The following is a 1,344-nucleotide window of genomic DNA, read 5'->3' on the forward strand; positions in this document are numbered from 1 at the left end:
TCTCTCCAAATTATCATTGACCTCCTGTATTGGTATCTGAACTTGATGAGGAATCTCGTTAACAATTTCATTATTAACAATGTGATCATTATGATTTACAGGGTTTAAAAAACATAGTAGAAAAGAAAAGGTTTAAAACTGTTGCAACCTGCGCTACATTTAAAAGATTTAAAAGGATTATTGTTTGACAACACAACAACAGGTATTTTAGTGCACATAACACAGAAAAGCTAACACATGTCAAAACAGATTTGGACGTTTTGTCTGGCATTTTTTATGGCATCGATCCACTTACTATACGTGCAAATTCTAATTAAAGAATAGCCACCATGAAATCTAGGATGTCAGTTGCTCATAAAATAAATTTGAATGTCAGGAGACATCACATAGGAAAACTCGGAACACACCAAAGATAATCGCTAATGAACGATTACGCGTCCTTGTTTAATCCTGGCCAGAAAATTGATTGAGTAAGCAAGACTTTACATTTTGAGTTACACTAACAAGTCTATCTTCACAAGTGAACAGAAACAAAATCAAGTACGGGCACGACAACTCTGAACTTCTTTGACTTGAAGTTGCCCTGCTTCATGAACTTTGAGGTCTTCCATGACCTTCTCAAGCTTCAAATCTTTCATCCGAAAGAAGTGTTGCTGTAACGTCAGGTCTTGCAGGGGGTGCACAAGGGCATCTACAATCCAAAAGTCTGTGTTGTACCCCGCTGGCAACCCACATCGTTCAATCTTCTCTCGGCACTTGGCCACAAAGCTATCAATGTCCTCCCCTTGCTTCCGAGCAATCTGTTTGAACAGAAAACGTTCGAAACAGTCGTTTGTGACCGGCTTGACTCGCTCACTGATGTGCTTCTTTAATAGCTCCGGATCTTTCTTTACCGCGGCGGTGGCAGTGTCATACAAATAAGCACAGTCCAATCCCAAGAAATGCATCATGACACTTGCTTGTTTTTCTTTACTCCAGGCCGCGCGGACGTCACTCAACATGATGTACCCCTCGAACTGCCATTGAAACATTTTCCATTGTTTACTAAGGTCTTCACCCGGGGTCAAAGGCTTGATATTCATCTCCATGCTTGCTAACTTTCTAACCTCCCAACACACGTGGACTTCTGTTAGACAGTGACTACGCTGACCAGGCCAGGTACCCGACTCGGGGCAAAAGATGGCAGAGGCTTCCTTGGACTAAAACCAACGGTCGAGCCTTTTCTACTGTCTTCTTTTCCGTCGAGAGAAGTATTCCAGCGAGACTTACTTCCAATCCTCCTTCCTTCCGCCACTACGCCGACTGCGCCATGTTGTATCTTGTACTAAGATGGTCGTACTATGA

General features: G+C 42.4%; 1 protein-coding gene across 1 annotated transcript in view; it reads right to left on the minus strand.

The window, feature by feature from the left end:
* Nucleotides 1-1,088, minus strand: part of LOC113203600 (uncharacterized) — an 18,617-nt gene extending 17,529 nt beyond the window's left edge. Inside the window, exons 1-2 of the mRNA XM_052266588.1 lie at nucleotides 894-1,088; nucleotides 564-800 (exon numbers count right to left, since the gene is read on the minus strand). Of these exons, the coding sequence (XP_052122548.1) occupies nucleotides 564-800; nucleotides 894-1,088 (432 nt within the window). The remainder of the gene's footprint in view (nucleotides 1-563; nucleotides 801-893) is intronic.
* Nucleotides 1,089-1,344: the final 256 nt, after the last annotated feature.

This window comes from Frankliniella occidentalis, unplaced genomic scaffold, assembly GCF_000697945.3.
Source record: "Frankliniella occidentalis isolate FOCC.00 unplaced genomic scaffold, Focc_3.1 Scaffold41, whole genome shotgun sequence".
Classification (NCBI taxonomy): domain Eukaryota; kingdom Metazoa; phylum Arthropoda; class Insecta; order Thysanoptera; family Thripidae; genus Frankliniella; species Frankliniella occidentalis.